The sequence below is a fragment of the Nyctereutes procyonoides genome, unplaced genomic scaffold, assembly GCF_905146905.1.
Source record: "Nyctereutes procyonoides isolate TBG_1078 unplaced genomic scaffold, NYPRO_anot_genome, whole genome shotgun sequence".
NCBI classification, from domain to species: domain Eukaryota; kingdom Metazoa; phylum Chordata; class Mammalia; order Carnivora; family Canidae; genus Nyctereutes; species Nyctereutes procyonoides.
Window position 1 is genome coordinate 11,801,916 of NW_026575043.1, and position 20,114 is coordinate 11,822,029.

At 44.0% G+C, this 20,114-nt stretch overlaps 1 protein-coding gene across 2 annotated transcripts in view; it reads right to left on the reverse strand.

The window, feature by feature from the left end:
- Nucleotides 1-20,114, reverse strand: part of JARID2 (jumonji and AT-rich interaction domain containing 2) — a 260,567-nt gene that overhangs the window by 176,058 nt on the left and 64,395 nt on the right. The window contains exon 1 of one of the 2 annotated variants that reach the window (XM_055322923.1): nt 13,508-13,585. The exons of the other annotated variant lie outside the window; for it this stretch is intronic. Coding sequence (XP_055178898.1) covers nt 13,508-13,576 — 69 coding nt within the window. The 5' untranslated portion in view covers nt 13,577-13,585. Of the gene's footprint in view, nt 1-13,507; nt 13,586-20,114 lie in introns of those variants that run through there. 2 annotated transcript variants of the gene reach the window in all.

Sequence of the window (20,114 nt, forward strand, 5' to 3'; positions counted from 1 at the left end):
CTACTCAAAGAATTGTCTATGTCCCATCTTGGCAAAGTCTCAACAACTGAATCCCTCCAATCTGGCTCCAACAGAGAAGGCCTAATAGACTGGCAGAAGACCAAGGGGCACCCACCCGAGCTGCAAGCCAAATCCTTTTCCTGAACACCCTGGTCTCTCCTGGCACTCAAGTACAGGCCACTGTAATAATACTACTTTAGAAGTAGAGGCAAGTTATGAGCAATTGGTAAAGGGGTTTCAAATTTTGCTCCTTCCATGTAAGAAAACTGTTTCTAGGACTCCTGGGTGGCTCAGGGCATAATCCCAGGGTCCTGGGATGGAGTCCTGCATCAGGCTCCCCACAGGGAGCCTGCTTCTCTCTCTGCCTGTGTTTCTGCCTCTCTCTGTGTCTCTCATGATGAACAAACTCTTGAATGAAAAGAAAAAAAAAAAGAGAAAAGAAAGAAAAGAAAAGAAAAGAAAAGAAAAGAAAAGAAAAGAAAAGAAAAGAAAAAAGAAAAGAAAAGAAAAGAAAACTTTCTACACAGTGCTGCCCTAAAACACCTGCCAGTTTAATGAAATGAAAATAAAATATTTGGTTTTAACTCAGTGAGTCTTTTATGTCAACACCACTCCCCAAAATATGTTAGTTCATGAACAAAAGAACCATGAGGCATGTCTGAGTTCCAATTACTATTCAGATGGATCTTAAAAATTAAATTGAGGCAAATTGCTCATTTGTTTTTCTGAAATAACCATTTGACCCCCCCTCCTGTAAAATATCACATTATTGATGAAGTCATTTTTACATGAATATTGCTCATCATTCTTCATAGGCATTCTTCCCTAGCCCTTTTTAATCCTCCCACCTTCTTCCTCCTACTACATGCTGATGTATGCCTAAGTGAGAGCTACTGGGTTTGAGTTTGGCCGTACTTTTTACCAGCCTTTCCAAATTTTTTGGTCATGACCTGACTCTGGCTCCTATGCCAGAGCATACATTTGTAATGGATTACCTTAGCGAGTATTCCCAAATCCCTGGGATATTTCATAAAGTCTTGCTCAAATGGACAGCTTTAAGTAAAGTCCTCTGGCGTGGGGAGTGGGGAATATTCTGTGTTGCTTTCCCAAATATTAGCCCACATGTTTTTGTTTTGCTTTTTAAATGAGGAGTGAGGAGGACAGGAATTTCACAGGACAATGAGTAAGTAAGCTTCACTGCCTATTGTAAATAATATGTAAGCACTCACCAGGCATCTTAAGAAACAATTACTTAATTACCACACCTAACAATATTTCACAGAACTTGAATCAAGTCCCCTTCTAAAAACAATTCCAAGCAGGAAAGTGGAGAACAAGAGGACTTTAAAATTTTTTTAAAATTTTTAAGAAATCTTTTGATGTCACTTTCCTAGTATTAAACAATACCTCTTTAAAAAAAATACCTCTTTGCAATGCTTGCATCTTTTGGCTGATTCACTAAAAATCATGACTGAACAGAGAAGTTTCTGACTACGCTATTTCCATTATTCATGCTGTGGAGAATGTTCAAAACTTAAGTGTTTTGAATACTTCATCTTACCAATTTTTGAAATACACATTGTCCCTTTCATAACACAATGTGCTGATCTAAGATTGTCAACTTAAGTCATTTATAATCATATTTCTGTTGGAAGAAAAATGCACTTAATTAACATTATTGGAGTTTTTTAAAAAAGAAAGAAAAGAAAGAAAAAGAAAGAAAGGGGGGGAAACCCACACACTGACACCACATTTCCTCTGGTAATTTTAAGTCGTGACCACTGTGTTGTATCAGGCGTTGGCCACACAAGTGGATGGACTTAACCATTCCGATGCTGGCGCAGGATGTGGACGCCGTGCTATTAGTGAGAATGCACGCTTATAGTATAACCTCACCAGACCAAATAACCTCCTGGCCACACAAGTAGAAAATAATTAAAACAAGCACGATTCCAATTTAGCTTTGTAACCAGATGGTGAATGAAACAGCAGACAAAGACTCATTTTGTGAATAACCTGGGGAACAGCTCCTACAGTTTCTTTTAAAGTTACAGCCTGACTTGTGAAATAAAAATTGGGAAAAAAAAAAAAAAGGAACGGGGGGGGGGGTGATTTAGTGGGAGGAGAATACAAAGGTTCTCACCAGAATTCACTCCCAGAGTACACACATGTCATTTTCCCTGGGTCGTGACCAAAGAAAGCACAACTTATTCCTTAAATGAATGCCAAGTTTAATTACTGTAAAACCCAAAAAAACTCAGTAAAAATTAAGTGAAAGCACGATGCTGCTCTACACCGTATCTCACCGATCAGTGCTGAGCTGTACATCGACAATTTTACAAGGTAAGTTTTTCCAATCATCAGGACTATGGAACAGCACAAATGTCCACTAACAGGCTACAGCAGATTTTTCCAGAAAAACAAAGAGACAGACAACATTTGCAACTCATGTTCTTTGCAGACCTCTCCCAAGCAAAAGAAAGGTATTTCACACGTGGGTAAAAGAAGAAGACATCATAAGACAGAACCCACTGACTTTGCCAACACTGCATGACAACCGTCGCAGTCTGGAAACATGAAGACAAAATCCAAATGGCTGCCTGACCCTCACAAGCTGGACAGAGTGTGAGTGGTTGGGCCTGCATGCTAAAGATGGATGTTCCTGCTCGTAAAGCGAGAGGCTAACAAATCCATGCACCCTCAGTGAGAGGGGGAGCTGCAACAGTGGCCATCATCTTATGTCCTGCCTACACACACACACACACACACACACACACACACACCTGGTTTAGAGCAAGTCTGCCAGGCAGGCAAGGACCATTCACGTTACCACCACAATCACGCTCAAGTATCTGTTAGATCCTGGGAGGTTGTCACCTTGCCCTAGGCTCCCTAGCCATGGTGGGCCATGGACTGTTGGCAGCAGCTGACTCCCCAGGCCCACCCCTCTGGCCTCTGCCCCTGCCAGGAACTAATAATAAGGACAGAGCACAGGCAGCCCAGGCCAGTAACCCCAAGGGATAAGATGATGGTTAAGGAGGGAAGCACAGGTCTAAGGGGATGACAAAATCATGTAAGCAAACGTATTAAAAGGACATTTTTGCCCCTACCTCATTAAATACATGCACCAACACATGGATTGTTTCTCTGGGTTCCTGAAACCTCTTTTTTCTGACCTAGTTGGCCTTCCTAGACACAATGGGGGTACAGACACTCTTTCTGGTCCCAAAGGAAGTATGAGAACTTAGCCACCCCTCCCCCAAAAAAGAAAAGGCCTGTTTGAAGGGCATTATATTGGGAGGCCTACCACTCACAGCCCTGGCTTCCACTGCTGGTCACCAGGCACCCACTGTGGGAATGAGGCATGTGGCCCCGGCGCATCCTTCCAAGGCTTGGGCCTCCAAAGCTATAGATCTCATGGACCAGTGTTGTAACTGAAGTCACTACTGGTCTTAAATGGGGGAAGGGGTGTCTGGACAACCAGCACCTCCGGCTCTGAGGTCTCAGGGGCAAGCACAGTCTCATCACTGTATGTGTGCTCTGAAGTATGGAGTAAGGCAGACTCTGGGCTTGGCTTTAGCACTTTAATGGTTAGTTAATATGACACTGGACAATGTGGATGAATTTTATTTTTTAAGATTTTATTTTTAGGGGCACCTGGGTGGCTCAGCAGTTAAGCGTCTACCTTTGGCTCAGGGCGTGATCCCCGAGTCCTAGGATCGAGTCCCACATTGGGCTCCCTGCATGGAGTCTGCGTCTCCCTCTGTCTGAGTCTCTGCCTTTCTGTATGATTCTCATGAATCAATAAATAAAATCTTAAAAAATAATAAGATTGTATTTTTAAGTAATCTCAATGTGGGGCTAGAACCTACAAACCCAAAATGAAGAGTTGCATGCAGGCTCCACCAACTGAGCCAGCCAGGTGTGCCCCTGGATCAACATTTTTATGCTTTATGTCTCTTCCATAAAAACAGGAGTAAGCACTCAAAAAGGTTTAGCTACGGCCTAAGCACTCTACAGGTATAACTGTTTAATCCTTCCAATGACACAAAATAAAAGATTTTGCCAGTATCTTGGGTTTGTAGCATTTCTTCAAGGACCTTGCCCAGTTCCTAAGAAAGATGACAGTAGAGAGAGAGAAGCCGCAACCAGCAAGCAGAACTGAACTGAAAATAACACACGTGATGCCCATCTCACAAGAGTGCCTGGTACATAGTAGGTGCTCAGAAAGCAGGAGCTACTGAGGTATGATGACTAATGATTTCTGGTTAAGTTTGGAGATCCTGGTCCTACACAGAGAAACTAGCAGAGCAGGACAAACAGCACCTGTAGGCATAAGTGAACTGGAAATAATGAAGCCCATCTCACAGAGTGCCTGGCACACAGTAGGTGCTCAACAACCAGTGGTAACCAAGCTATGATCACTCAAGATTTCTGGTGAGTTCTAAGGCCTTCTGATTCCACGCAGGTGCCTCTGCGGGAGCTTTCTCTGCTTCCTGAGCATTCAGAACACTGTGAGGTTAGTGTGCTCCAACCTTTCCATCAGGACCTACACAAGGGCCCACATGAGGCCAAAAAGCCGTCCCTGGGGCATTGCAGAAGGATGACCCCTACCTCACCTCTTGGTATTTCCTTCCGTGAACTCCCATTCAGGGTGATTCTTTCATTCATCCAGCATTATTGAACGGCTACCCAGGCCCCGCGTGCAGTAAATATTCACCAGCAATTCACTAACAAGATGGATCAAAGGGGTCCAAGGGCAGCACAAGGGGAAAGGCACCTCTGAAAACAAACAATTCACGTCCTGTGTGATTGGTGTTGTGACAGAAATAGGAACAAGGTAACAACAGAGCCACAGAGAGGTGGAGGTTTCCCAAAGGAAATAACACTGAATCCTGAGGGATGGAAATGCAAACACTTAGGAGGATAGAGACCTCCTCTTAGGCTGCTTTCCTCTCCAGGTACATTGATCTGGTTTTTGTAAAAAAAAAACTGCCAGTGAACAAAATTTCTCCAGTCCTGTGGGGACCTGTTCACACATGATCCGCCCACTGGCTTCATGACTGCTGGGTCCTCTCCCTCCCACCTGGTCCTCTTCACTCCTCACAAACACCCCAATGCACCACCATCCACCAGCATCCAGAGTGGAAGGGGCAGCAGCTGCATTCAGCTCCACTCCCACTACCACTTACCTAAGACCCCTCTGTCAGATCTCCCCCTTGGCTTCAGTAAATGTGCATTCTGAGGCCATCAGGGCTTCACATTCCCAGGCTCTCCATCACGTCATTAACCATGCACAATGGTAGAAATTTCCAGATGCTGACTGAACATGACATACCAAAGTTCTGTGTCCCTGAAAATGTGCAGATGAGGCATAAAATATGAAAAACGTGCAGGGGATATAGTGGAGGCCAGGCAAAAGGGCCTACTTTTATGGAAAACATGAAGGATGGCCAATCCTCAAAACAAAATCGTATCAACAATCAACCTCAGATTCGCCCCAAACACTCCTGGTAAATTAGCCCACACACCTGCACATCCAAAACTTGTGCCCCTTGGGGACAACCCACTCTGTTTCCTCAACAAATTACCAAGTGAAGAGCTGAGGGTCACAGTATGGTATTAGATTAGTAATAAACTTGTTTTTAATCAACCAATCTCAATGTGTGGACCTAATCTTTTTTAAAAATATTTTATTTATTTATTCATGAGAGATACACAGAGAAAGGCAGAGACATAGGCAGAGGGAGAAGCAGGCTCCCTGCGCAGAGCCTGATGCAGAACTCAATCCCAGGACCCCAGGATCATGACCTGAGCCGAAGGCAGATGCTCAACCACTGAGCCACCCAGGTGCCCCAGGACCTCATTTTAAAGCAACCTTCACAAACAAGATGAGAGACAGACAGCAGAGGACATGTGAACACTGATTAGTTATTTGGGATTAACTATGATTTATATCACCCGTATCCTCATCTTTTAAAGAATAATAGTGAAATGTCTGCAAAGTATATGACACCGCATTTGACATCTGCTATACTACAATCCAAATAGAAGCAGAAACATAAATGAAACCCAAAGTGGACCATGAGATGGATATAGCTGGAACTAAGAGATGAGTATGTGGTAGCTTATCAAATTATTTTCACCACTTTAGCAGATATTTGCAATATCCTGTAATAAAAAGTTTTAATTTTTTTAATTAGTTAATTCATTTCACTTTAGAGAGTAAGAAGGGGGAGGAGCAGAGGGAGAGAGAGAGAGAATCTTAAGCAGCCTCCAAACCCGACATGGAGTTCAATGAGGAGTTGGATGCTCAGGAGTTGGGGGGCTCAGAGTCACCCAGGTGCCTCAATCTAAAGTTTCTTAAAAGGTGGGAGACGTTTACTCCTCCAGGAAAAAAGGGTTTTTTTTTTTAAGCCACGTGACATATAACTGGAGCAGTAATTACCACACTGCTGGGTCTCAGGACCTCTTTGAACTCTGAAAAATTACTGAGAACCAAGAGAGCTGTTGTTTATGAAAGATATAGATGTATAGATGTCGATAAACTGAGATGGAAGGAAGCTCTGTGAGAAAAGGCAACATTTCCTTAACACCAGGCCTGACAAGAAGCTTACACTCCTTTTAAACTGTGAAGTAAAATGAGACACCGGATTTAAGTGCCCAGAGTTGGTAAGAAGAGTTCCCTCACAGGCACAGCATCGTGAAGAGGAAGGGCCTCCATGCAGTGATGCCTGGTACTAAGCACCTTTAAACATTCATGTCCAGGGCTCCTGGGTGGCTCTGTTGGTTCAGCGCCTGCCTTCGCTCAGGTTGTCATCTCTGGGTCTTGGGATCAAGCCTCGAATTAGGGTTCCTACTCAGGCAGGAGTTTGCTCCCCAGCCCCCTGCTTGTTCTCGTTCTCTCCACCCCCCTCAAATAAATAAAATCTTTAAAAAAAATTTTTTTTAACATTTACATCCAATAAATCCAAGATAAGCTGTGAATATCCCTCATAGGAATCAATATGCAAGGCTCCAAACAAGCATTTTTCTTTTAAATTAAACAGAAAAAAACTGGACAGGTCAAAGTATCATGAATAGATAGAAATAATTTATTCATAACGCAAAACTTCATGAGACACATTTCAGTTATGTGTGCACATGCAAATAGTGGGTGTCGATTCAAAATTTTAATATAGATAAAAGTAAAGTTTACAAAAGGGTTATTTTCCTCCTTACACAAGTGTCCTTTTATTTTGGGGTTTCTTTTCTTCTTTTTTTAAGATTTTATTTTTAAGTCATCTCTACACTCAACATGGGGCTCAAACTTACAACTCTGAGATCAAGAGTCGGGGGGCTCCATTTTAATTTTTTTTATTTTTTAAGATTTATTTATTCATGGGAGATGTAGAGAGAGAGAGAGGCAGAGACACAGGCAGAGGGAGAAGCAGGCTCCATGCAGGGAGCCTGATGTGGGATTCAATAACAGGACTCCAGGATCACACCCTGGGCCGAAGGCAGCACTAAACCGCTGAGCCACCCAGGGATCCCCAAAACCACTCAGTTTTAAAAGGGGCAAAGAAACACAGGAAAATACACGCTTAACATCTGTCGGTCACTAGAGAAATGCAAGTTAAAACCATGGTGAGATTCTACTATGTATCTTTTAAAATGGGTAGAATTTAAAAATCAACAGCATCAAATACAAATGAAGCCTCAAGAGCAAACTAAACCCTCCTGCACTGCTTGTGGAAGGCAAGGGTACATCCACGCTGGAAAGACGGGTATAAAAGTAATGCACAAGCAAGGACTACCTCATGATGAAAACCATAACCACACAAAAACCTATCTACAGCAGCAAAACCCATTAAGTGACAAGGAGGGGAAACAACCACATGTCTGTGAAAGGATGAAGATACAGACAAAACTGTGGGACGTCCAGACTACAGGATCCCACTCAGAAGTGAAAAGAAAAGCCTTTCTAACACCAACACAGATGAATCTCAAATAAACTAAGATTCTACTTAAAACAATCTAGAAGGGACGCCTGGGTGGCTCAGTTGGTTAAGTGTCTGGCTGCGGCTCCGGTCATGATCTCAGGGTCCGGCATCAAGCCCCAGGTCAGGCTCCCTGCTCTGAGGGGAGACTGCTTCTCCCTCTCCCTTTGCTCTTCACTAGCGCTCATGCTCACTTGCTCTATGTCACTCTCAAATAAATAAAATCTTTAAAAAAAAAAAGACATTCTAGAAAAGTCAGAAAACCTAGTAAAAAGATCAGCTTTATAGAGAGGATTCACTGCAAAGTAGCACTTTTGACTGTGATGGATTATATGACAAAGTGCATCTAACACACTTCACAGAACTATTTACCTAAAACAGATAAGCATTACTGCATGCTAATCATACCTCAATACAAATCATCTTTACCTAGGGCAAACGCCACACGTGTGCCCCCCCCCCACCCCTAATTCCTGCACAGAACACACCAGAGCTGTCCAACAGAAACAGAGCACCATGTAAAATTATCAGCCAGGGGCGTCTGCCTTGGGCTCAGGTCATGATCCCGGGGTCCTGGGATCGAGTCCTGCATCAGGCTCCCCACAAGAAGCCTGCTTCTCCCTCTCCCTCTGTCTCTCTCTCTCTCTCTCATGAATAAACAAAATCTTAAAAAAAAAAACCATTAAAATTGTTAAAATGGGTGACAATTTTAACTCAAATACACCTCAAATATTATCCCTTAAACATGCACTCAAAATAAAAAGCAAATTATTTAATTCTATTTTCATATTACAAAGTTCTAGAAAGTCCCTGTGTATTTTACACTGATGAGCACATAACAACGGAGACCAGGCCTGTTTCCCATACTTTCACATCTGAAGTAACTGTGAGCACTTAACAACAGGACTAGACAGGATCCCAAAGAAAAAAACCAAAAGGAGGGGGCGGAAAACAGCAAGGTGCTTGCTGGAGAACCCTGCTCTGGTTTGACTCTTCACCGGTAGTCAAGTGTCACCCACAGATGTGTGAAAGCTCGAGCAGAGCCAGCAGCACGGGGTTTCTCCCATGCTGTGGCACACCCAAGCTAGGCTAAGCCAAGTCACTCCCACGCACCCCCCAACCCCCCCCCCCAGTTCATTCCTGTGATGTAAGAAAGGAAAAAGCAAAACACAAGAGGTAGCTTACTCCTACACCATTCAGATATGCTTCAATGGAGACAGAAAGGTGCGCAGGAGAAATGCATTTGGAAAACCAGGCTGCTGAGCCTGCCTGCCTAGCAGGCAAAAGCCCACCACCCACACAGATCTAAGAAGTTCCTCACGAAAGCTCTGGGGGAGCAGAAAGGCAAAAACCAGAATGATTCTGTTGGGAAACCTACAATCACTATGCTGAAGTAACCTCCAGTCCTGGTGCTTGCTACCCTGGCACTCCACTGAACTGCATTTCTAGAGTGAGGCTTGCCACCAGGACCAAATCACAGAGTCCAATCTCAAATGAACCAGATAATTCAGAACATCTTGGAATTTTTTTTTCCTTTGGCTTAAAGAGTATGCTGTTGTGTTTATGTTATGGTTACGTCTGATATTCTGGAATTCGGGGGGGGAGGGGGGCTTTACTTTAAGATATAATCTGGAAGTGGCTAAGGAATCATCTATCCTTCTCTATCCTCCTCCTGCCAACACCCACTCCCGCAATGTTACAGATGCCTTGTACAAAAGTCGCCCCCAAGAATAATGATTTTTTTTTTTTTTTAAGCTGAAAGACTAAGAAAGATCAAGTCTGATTTAGCCAGTGGCTTAATGCAGATGGCTCCCTGACTGCTGGCTGAAAACACTGCCCGGGGTTTGTGTTTAGACAAATCCCAGAAACAGTTCTTGAACCCTTACAACATACGCCAGGCACTATTCTGGGTATTGCTCCTGTGATTCACACTCACTCAAAACTGACAAGGTAGGTGCTATTATTGAGTATTCTCCCATTGTGCAGGAAAAGAAAGGACTCAGGGAAAATGCTATTCAAAGTACATACCCAGGCATTCAAGTAGACCTTCTTAGGCCAGGGGAGAGACACTGAATGATAAAACATATTGTAGCCCATTGCAAATCAACACAAAATTAGTCTAGAGAATAATAGGAATGCTCTTAGGATTTGACCACCCTGTTCATTTTTTTTTTTTTAAGATTTATTTGAGAGGAGAGCTGGGGGGAGGAGGGATAGAGGGAGAGAGAGAGAATTTCAAGCAGACTCCATGCTGAACATGGAGCCCGACGTGGGGCTTGATCCCACAACCCTGAGATCGTGACCTGAGCGGAAATCAACAGTCAGCGGCCTAACAAACTGAGCTACCCAGGCGCCCCAAGCACCCTCTTCTTTAACCAAGTACAGGATCAGACCGCAGGTACCCCGACACATTCCCTCTGTTCTTCTTGCTGTCCTTCAAAAACGTTAGTCCAATGAGCAGACCTTATTCCATGTATTGCTAAGTATGTGTGAAATTACTTTTATGTGCTTTTCATTGTACCAATCAGGACTTCTAAAGATTTCTCACCCTCTCATCAATCCCCAGACACCAATTCTAATAGTAGAGAACTTTTCCCATTATAAAACTAGAAAGCAATTCGAATTCATGCTCTATTATTGACCAACTTTGCAATATCTTCAAGTAAAGTCTTGTTATTGTTTCTCTGTTAACTAGTCACACCCAGAGTGCAGCAGTTAGTTTGCCAATATAAGGGACAGTTTACGAGATGCTGAAGAAATGGTGTTTTCTGCTGACAAGTTTTGAAACAGCTAAGTCCCTGGACACCGTCTGTCTTTGGTTCTGAACAGACAGCTTGGTTTCACTGCCACAGATTCTTGAACATTGAAACAGAGCAGAAATAACAAAGCTACAAAACAAATGTCTCACAACCCAACCAAAAGGATTTTCAGACTTGTTAAATATTTCCTGGTCAAACCTCATGTGAACTGCATTGCTCTAATTCCTAATCCTTATGTAAGTGTGCACTTTCACGTCAACAAAATGTGTTCTATAACCAGGATTCAGAACACTCACATGGGCATGGTTAGTCTCCGTTATTTTACAGGGTGGACACCTAACAAATAACTATTAGTAACTAATTGTAGGGGCACCTGGGTGGCTCAGTCAGTGAAGCAAGCATATGCCTTCCGCTAAGGTCCTGATCTCAGGGTCCTGGGATGGAGCACCCCTACTTAGTGGGGAGTCTGCTTCTCCCACTCCTGCCTCTCCCCCACAAATCATTATCTCTCTCAAAGAAATAAATCTTTTAAAAAATAATGAAGGGGTGTCTGGGTGGTTCAGTTGTTTAAGCATCTGCCTTTGGCTCAGGTCATGATTCCAGGGTCCTGGGATCAATCCTTCCATCAGGCTCCCTCCTCCGCTGGCAGTCTGCTTCTCCCTCTCTCTCTGCTTGCCCACACCTCCCTACCCTCTCCCCGCCACCGCTTGTGTGCTGTCAAATAAATAATATCTTTTTTAAATTAAAAAATAAAAAATTGTATGAGTTTTACTTTGAGTAAAAAACTGGCATGTCCCTTATATCCCTATAACAAGAAGTGCCTGGTTATGATATTAAAACTCAATGTAATATATATTGACTCATCCCCAGGTCTTCCTTAATTGGTAAGGTTCAGGAATCAAACTTAAATTTTTGAAGATATCTTAGTTATATTCTCCCCTCAAATTCTTTTGTAAGCTTCTGGTGCATTTCCAGCCTGCTAACGCCCCCAAATACTGCCTTATACAATCAAATACAGATTTCTTCAGTGAATGTTATTCATTATGATACACTGCCTCCCCTCCCCAAATTAAAATACAATTTCACAAAACTCCACAAACAAAATGGGCAAATGCACCAATAACATAAAATTACAGTATTCCAAACGGCAGATCATATTTCATATGCAGATTAAAATAACAAACAGTATCATATTCTTGTGTGCCACTGGCTAGAAGCACTATAGACTGACTGCTCTTTATTGGCTTTATTTCCATTCTCAATGTATGCAAAGTTCGAGGCCATATGGTTAATTCCACAAATGAAATATGGTTAGTAATTATTTCTTATATTATCCATTCTGAATAACATCTAATCTAGCTACTCTGAGAAAGATTCCTGATTAGATAAGGAGGAAACATTTTATGTCATTAGCTCTACACAGTTTCATCTTGTTTAGGAACTGCAACTGTAATGAATACCAGATACAAAACAACCTCTAGGAACTAAGAGTCAGTCAATATTTCACCTTCTATTTCAACCCATTCACAGGAAAGATGCTGCTCCAAGACACCTCTTACCCAGCACCAAGTCCGATCACGGAGTTCCATAAAGTCCATTTTTTCTATGTTCGCCCACATACTCTAAGTACTGCCTAACTAAAATTCAAAAGTTTTTCTCGGGATCCCTGGGTGGCGCAGCGGTTTGGCGCCTGCCTTTGGCCCAGAGCGCGATCCTGGAGACCCTGGATCGAATCCCACGTCGGGCTCCCCCTGCATGGAGCCTGCTTCTCCCTCTGCCTGTGTCTCTGCCTCTCTCTTTCTCTCTCTGTGACTATCATAAATAAATAAAAATTAAAAAAATAAAAAAATAAAAAATAAAAAAAGTTTTTCTCGTTCCTTGTATATCAGTCGTGGTGGAAACAGAACAGGGTTAACCTACCCTGGATTGCTCAATGCAACCAAGGCTCTACACCTGCGTCCATTTTTTCTTAAGATTTTATTTATTTGTTTGTTTATTCATGAGAGACACAGAAAGAGAGGTAGAGACATAGGCAGAGGGAGAAACAGGTTCCCTGTGGGGAACCTGATGCAGGACTCGATCCCAGGATCATGACCTGAGCCAAAGGCAGGTTTTCAATCACTGAGCCACCCAGGCATCCCTACACCTGTGTCCTAATGAAATATGAAGGACCGGGGAATGGGGGGTAGAGCAGGGTGAGCAGGGATTAAAACAGCAGTGTGGCTTCTGTCCTCTGCACCAGCGCCCCTAGCCGTGGTCTGGGTTCTTGCCATCAGCCTTCCCTGCACACAGAGGCAAGCAGGGTCAGAAGCTCCCAGCAAACCATACCCAAAAGGCCAGGACGGCAATTTTAAGTTTTGAGACATATGGAAAAACACATCGAGGATAGAGAAGCTGGTGAGTGAGCTGAAATTAACCGAGCTCTAATAATTTAGTTGCATCTGTCTGAAATTAGCAGCTTGTATTTACACAGATCCCCTCCCAGGCTAGGGTGTGACCCGTGTATCTCTGCACCCTGCTTCAGTTCAAATAAGGAAAAAAGTCATGGGGCTGAACTTCTCTGAAATCAAAAGGTAAATGATACAGTGGAGCAAGATGCTTGATTATTGCATCAAATTTACATAATTTGCAACCGCTGATTAGATGGTTTTTCCTCATAAGAAGTTAAAGGGCCATCCTCAGGTAAAATCCTCATGCTCCTCCCAAATACAGACCCCTGTTTCCCAATTCTGTTCCAGGAACCCAAGACAAGTAGTCCATCTCACTCACACAGGGAATGGCCAGCACAGAACCACGTCCAGAAAAGGTTACACAAGACACAGTGACCATCAGAGCCATCTTTTTAAAATCACGTTGAAGGCGGCAGCCCTTCATTGGTCCCAGCTCTCCAAACAGGGTGAAACATCTGTTTGTGTATCCTGAATCCCTTTGATGATTTATACCATTCCATATATTTCTCTCCCCTCCCCCAAGAAAGTGAGTAAGCCATAAAGCCAGTCAGCCTTCCTCTGAAATCACCAAAGGCCTGGTTCAGCCCCACCCCACCCCATTCCCCCAAACCGGCTTAGCTCAGAAAACTGATTGGAACTGAATGTCTAGGCTGCTTCCTTATGCCCTTTTAATAAAGCCAACCACAGCAAAGAAAACAGAAATTAGTGGCAAGTACATAGCTTTTTGCCACTGGGATTCAGAGCAGCCTTTGGACAAGCCATTATGGCTGTCTGGCTCCAGCTCTCTTCTCAGTAACCACCACCCCCTTGCTGGCCTGCCCCACACCACCCTCCACGATCAAAGGGAGCACTTACTGTTTATAACATCCTGAGCAATCTGGGAATCCCAAGAGGTGTTTGTTACCTTTCCCGTCCCTCATTGTCTCTGCTCCAAAACACATTTTCTAATGAGGCAAGCCAGCCCTGGCACAGCCATACCAGTGAATCAGGCCTGTCCCAAACGACGCTTAACAAGAGGGTGTGGGGGTGCCTCGGGGTGAGTGTCAGGACAAGCTCTTCAAGAGTGTGTGGTTCTCAGATTCTATTTCCGGCTAGAGGGCTGCATGCCAAGCCTCTCATTATAGATAGGTAGCAACAACAACAACAACACCCCCCCCCCAAAAAAAAAAAACCAAGAAACACCCAAAAGTTCTTGCTATGCATGTCAAATACCCCAGGTATCCTATGATGGAATCCTGCGTGTTCAGCAGACGTCAATGTGCTGCTTCTGTGGGAATCCCCCCGAATGACTGCAGAGAGCACACACACCCCCGCCCCGCCGACCCAAGCAGCAGCGCCAGAGCAAAGCTCCTTGCTCCTTGCACTTTTCCTTTCCCATTCACCTTTTAAACCCCAAATCCCCACTAAAAGCACATGTCCCTCCAGCCTAGCCCTGGGCTTCAGCTTTTTCCATGCAGTGCAGCCACAATGGCAGATCTGTTTGTGTGATCACTCTCCTGACCACTGTCATGGTCCTTTCTGGGGTGTGCTCAGCAAACCTTCTCAGCGCCAGAGCACTCACCTTTGACTCTGCCTCCAGTATACTCTTCACCTCACCTGCTGAAGCTTGGTGCTGAGGCCCAGCCAGCAGTAACAGGCCAGGAGAAGGGAGGCGTGAACACTCCAGCTCTGTGGGACAGGACTGGTGTTGAAAAGAAACAACTACCAGGGATCGTCACCTCTCTTGGCCAGCTAAGCGCACCTCAGCTCTGTGTGGTGCCTTGGAGGAAATAAATGCCTCCACAGGCACACTCACCTGAGGCATGGGTAGAAAGGCCTAGAACAAATACCTAGGCAGCCTCTGCATCTCCTCAGATCAGAAACTCAACAGGAAGAACTCAAAACTGAAACCCAAGAAATGCATTCCAAGCCAACATCTCAGAGAGGACGCCGTTCCAGTGGGGATTCTGGGTTCACTGGTCACATGATAAGCAATCAGGTAGGTTCCCAAGAACTCACCTTGTGAGCAGGCCAAAATTAAAGTGCAAAGAAGCAAAACTCCACGTTTACTAAGGTAAAAGGTAAAAATTTCCTAGGGAGTTTTGGGGGAAATTACTCTCGAGGCAATGTTTGCAGATATCAAAGAAAAGTCTACTTTACCCACAAATCTGTCCTTCAACCTTTAAATGACTCCCAAAGTTACACCAAACCTTAAATAATCACCTCAGAAGCCCAACTATTATCCTAGATGATACTTATACATTCTCAAGTACGAGAGAAAAAAACTGATGCGTTCTTACAGTTTCTATGTTTTAGAGACATTATTTCTGAGTTGTTTCTAAGAGCTGTTTCTTCCCCCTTTTTCGGGGGGGGGGGTTCACGGGGAGGAAGAAATTATTTCTGACTGAAAAAATTCTGTTGCTTAAAAAAAATTTTTTTCCTGCTGCTAAGTTGATACAATCAAGTTAAAAATTTTGCACCAACATTCCACTTTTAATCATTAAGTAACTGGCAACAAAAGGATGTATAAAATCACAACTGCTAATACAGGGACTCATTTTGCACCAGATGTACACTCATTTAAACTGTACATCAAAGGCGTTGCTATGATTCCCTTTTCACTGAGGAGGAAACAGAGGCGCACACAGGATACACGACTTGCCCACAGTCCAAGCAGTGTCACAGCACAGCTTCAAACCCAAGGCATCTGGCTCAAGTGATCCTTTTAACTAAATCACAGTTTCCAAGGTCCGCTAAAAAATGAAAAAAAAAAAAGCTGAGCCCTTTAAAGAGATAGAAAACATTACAAGTGTGATAGAGAGAGAGATAGGAAGGATAATCTTCACAGTGAGAGGATTTTAGTGATACCACTACTGTTACTGCCAAGAATCGTCCAAAATGTTTTTGTTTTTAATTAGACCCTTACAAAAAAAAAAAAAAAAGATTCATTTAGAGGTGCTTGGGTAGCTCACTCAGTTAAGCTGACTCCTGATTTCAGCTCAGGTCCTGATCTCAGGGTTATGGGATCAAGCCCCACATCAGGCTCTGCTTAGGATTCTCTCTGCCTCTCCTCCTTGTGTGCTAACACTTGCTCTAAGAAATAAATATTTAAAAATAAAAATGTATTTGAAAGAGTGCAGGGGAGGGAGGAAAGGAGGGAAAGAGAGATAGTGAATCTCAGACTCCAAGCTGAAAGCAGAGCCCAACACTGGGCTTGATCTCATGACTCTGAGATCAGAGTGATGAGCTAAACTCAGAGCTAAACTCTCACCCAGGCACCCCAAAACATCCCCACTTTTAAGCAGTATAAAGCATTAAAAGTGCTACCGTCCTTGGCAACAAACCCTGACATTATTAAAAAGGCAATCTTTATTATAAAATATTCCTAACAGAACAGCAGAAACTATATTTCTTATAGTGGAGATTTTAAGGAGGATGCTCCCTTTCTAGAATCAAACATGTAAAGGACCCTACTGTAATTGTACCTGTGGTAATAGCTGAGAAAATCCTTAACCAAATGACACTCATGGAACAGAACCAAAAGCAAGCAGGAACCAAATGTGAATTACCTATGCTCTAATCCTGGCTCCAGCTTAGGTCCTCAGCCTCTAGGAAATCCATCTGAACAAAGAAGATTAATTTAAATGCATCACTTCCTTCTTTCACAGATTTGGGAACCACTTTTAAAAAAATCCTATTTCAAAAGTCGGTAATAATAGCTGGTACTAAAAGAGATGGCCAGCACACTGGGTCCAGTAGACTTAAGTTTCCTTTTTTTTTTTTTTTAAGATTTATTTATTTATTTAGAGCATGCAAGTAAGGGGAGGGGCAGAGGGAGAAGGAGAGAGAGATTCTCAGGTGGACTCCAAGCTGAGTGTGGAGCCAAATGCATGGGCTCCGTTTCTCAACCCTGAGATCATGACCTTAGCTGAAATCAAGAGTTGGATGCCCAATTCACTGAGCCCCCCCAGGCACCCCAGGACTTGCTTCTTTAAAGGCCTGTCCTAATTCCCTCTACAGTATTAGACTGAAAACTCCAATCAGACATGAAGAAAGAACTGGACACAAATCCCCCTCGTTCCTACAGGTAACTCAGGACCACCACAGCTAAAGGGGACCTGCAGCCCACGAGTCGCCAGAAGCAGCTCAAGAGCCTCCCCTCATTTGGCCACACCACATCCCAATAATGAAGTTATACTAACTGCACCCTAGACACACTGCCACTCCTAGATGGTGGTGCTGGCCAAAACACTGGATTCCATGCTTCACTCTGGACTTTACCTGCTCCACTCTGCGTCCCATGCTGAAGATCAATCTGAATCGACCAGAATTACAGTCTGAAACTGTAATTCTTCATGATGAGGCAACAAGTCCCATCTTGATTCTCCACCACCCTGGGAAGAAGCTAGCTGATATCACGGGGGGGGGGGGGGGGGGGGGGGGTTAAGGCATCACTCTGCAAGCTGCCCACAATGAAGTTAAACATACAAAATTCCCAGGGACTGATACAGTTTCTGTCCCTCTGTGGTCCTACAGATTGTCCACCAGCCCTTGTCTTAAAGAAGCGACATTTGTAATAAAAACATTTCTAGGGATGCCTGGGTGGCTCATTACATTGTGCATCTACCTTTAACTCTGGTCATGATCGGAGGTTCTGGGATAGAGCCCGGCATCAGGCTCCATGCTCAGCAGCAGGGAGGTGGGGTAGTCTGCTTCTACCTCTCCCTCTGCCCCTCCCCCTGTGGTCTTTCTCTCACTCTCAAATGAATAAATAAAACCAAAAAGTCTTTTATAAAAAATGTCTAAAAAAAATATGTATATATATAAAAAATGTCTAAACTCTTCTAACAGAATCAATATGTTTAAGAACAATGATAATTCTCAGACAAGCATGCTACTCTCCTATTTCCTGTGAAACACTTTCACAGTAGCAGCGAGGACCAAAGGAGGCCAGGTACCCAGGTGTGTACTTGAGGGTTTTTTTGTTTCTTTTGTTTTTTGGGGTTTTTTTTTTTTGCTTTATAGTAAAAGACTGATAATAATTCACAAATTATTACTGCAGTCTACTTCACAGTCGCCAAAACTTTTCTTCCAAGATCCACTTCCAGACATGTGTTCCATGGCTTCCCATTACCACTTTGCAAATCCAAGCTCCCTCTTTCCTGACCCTACAATAGGCCTCAATCTGCATTTCCAGGCCTCTGTCAGCCTCAACACACAAGTCCTGAACTACAGGTATTTTAGCTACCGCATGGTGTTTATTCCCAGTATCATCTATTGAATCGAAGCCCTGCCCGTGACATGGCAAGTCACAATCTGAACCACAGCAAATTTCAAAGTACTATTTACTCAATGCTTCTTTTGACAACCTCAGGAAGTATGAAGTGCCAGACACTGTTTTAGGGGCTAGAGATAAATCTGTGAGCAAGAAGAAAGAGATTCCTGCTCTCGGAGGAGTTTATATGCTGTGGAGAAAACCAAGACCAAGTAAATAACAAATAAGGTTATCTGAGAGGTGGTGGTTAATGGCTATAGGAACAAAAGAGCAAAGGGATAGACTACTGAGGCAGGAAGGCAGTGTGGGGCCCTTCAGAGCAGGTCGGCACTGGAATTCCAGTCTGACCCTGCCACTCACTACCTGAGTTAAACTTCACTAGGCTCCTTGACCTCCGGAAGCCTCACAGGTTCCTCACCTGGGAACAGAATCACCTGAGTAACAACGATCCAGAATCAGAGTGACTTGTCCCGGCTAGACCTTGGGGCCCAGATGCAGTCTACTTGCCCCCAAACGAGAAAAGGTACAGAAAATGCAAAAAGGGTGCCCTCGAGATGGCTTGCAGGGCAGCCTAGGGTCATTTATAGCTTCTTTAAGGGAGAGAGCCAAAGGTAATTGCCAAACCCACCCTACGAGGCCCAGGGCAGGGTCAGCTGCCTTTAGGAGAAAGGCTTAGATGATGAAAGTACTTCAGGTGCTTCTTTTCTTCAAAGCGCCAAGTGGGAAGAAAACTTTTCTAATCATCTGTTCCCAAACAAGTTCCTATACATGTGACAGCCAAGGAATGCTGCCACCTAGCCTGGTTTCAGACTGGCTGTTCTCCTCCAGATCTGCAAAAGCAAAAATACTAGCGCCACCGGGGAACGCACGGCACCTCGGGGAGCTCGAGCATCACCCCACAATTCAAACAGGCCTGGTTCTCCACACTGTGCCTGTACACACATTCTGCTAAAGCACCGATGGTCCGCAGGCTTCAACGTGATCGGCAAATAGGGGTCATTTCAGTGGGGACGGCGGATTTCTCAGAACCTGCCCTCTTCAAACCAGGAAGTCAAACAGTGAAGAGAACCGTGTCCCAGCTGCTTGGGTCTGGGCAGAGCATCCCCGGGGCAGGAGGGGCTGGCACACAGCGATTCCAAGTCCAAGCCACCCAGCCCACCGTCTCTGATGAGATACTTGCTCTCAACATAGCACTTTCCTCACCTGAGAAAAAAATAAATGAGATGATACAGGGTGTATGCACCAACTGAGCAACAAGATCCAACAGAACAGGGCTTTCTCATCAACTAAAACTCCATCAGCAGAGACTATTAAGATGTTTTCCTGTTACTGAAGGTTCCATGGGTCCTCACTGTTTGGAAGAAGGAGGCACACTTTTCCATTCTTCTGGAAAGAAGGAATGTCAAGAGGTAGCTGACAGTTGCCTACATGCTGAACTCAGATATTCAGCACTGAACCCTTTTCCAAGGGTCTAAGTTTCAAAACAAGCCACACAATCAAACAAAAAGCTCACCTACTCTGTGGAATTGGAGGCTGGCATCCTGGTTGAAGGGGAAGATGCTGACCTAGAGTCCAAATTCTAGCCTTCAGACCCAGCTGATACTCGAGAACAAGACGGTTTTTTTACCCTCTTCTGCAAGAGTGAGGGTGGATCTCTCTCCAGTCATACAGC